General features: G+C 66.1%; 1 protein-coding gene across 1 annotated transcript in view; it reads left to right on the forward strand.

Annotated features, from left to right (window-relative positions):
* Nucleotides 1-231: 231 nt before the first annotated feature.
* LOC104618887 (epidermal differentiation-specific protein-like) overlaps nucleotides 232-436 on the forward strand; it is a gene marked incomplete at its 3' end in the record, with an annotated part of 612 nt that continues 407 nt past the window's right edge. The window contains 1 exon segment of the mRNA XM_010284607.1: nucleotides 232-436. This exon segment is cut by the window's right edge and continues 3 nt beyond it. Within this exon segment, the coding sequence (XP_010282909.1) occupies nucleotides 277-436 (160 nt within the window).

Genomic DNA, 436 nt, shown 5'->3' on the forward strand with positions numbered 1-436 from the left:
TCACTTCGTGCCGCAGCACGCCCTGGCCCCGCCACCCCCTTGTAAAAGGCAGGGCCGTGGGCTGGCGTCGGGGCGCTGCTGGCACAGACGGTGAGAGCACAGGGACGGGGCAGAGGTGGGCAAAGCGGGGGCAGAGGGCAGGGGAGGAAAGGAGGTGCTGGGGGGGTCCTTTGCTGGCCAGGCTTTCCCCACGGGTTTCCCATAGTGCCTGCGTGACCCCACACAAGGGGACTTGACGTGCGTTGTGCCCTCGCAGGGGTGGGCGCCTGTGGCACCATGAACCGGATCACGGTGTATGAGCGTGCCAACTTTGAGGGGCTGAGCCGGGAGTTCACCTGTGACGTGCCCGACCTGCACGAGCTGGATTTTGGGGACTGCATCGCCTCCCTGAAGGTGGTGGGGCAACCCTGGATCGCCTACACAGACCCCAAGTACG

Source organism: Phaethon lepturus, unplaced genomic scaffold (assembly GCF_000687285.1).
Source record: "Phaethon lepturus isolate BGI_N335 unplaced genomic scaffold, ASM68728v1 scaffold25683, whole genome shotgun sequence".
NCBI lineage: Eukaryota > Metazoa > Chordata > Aves > Phaethontiformes > Phaethontidae > Phaethon > Phaethon lepturus.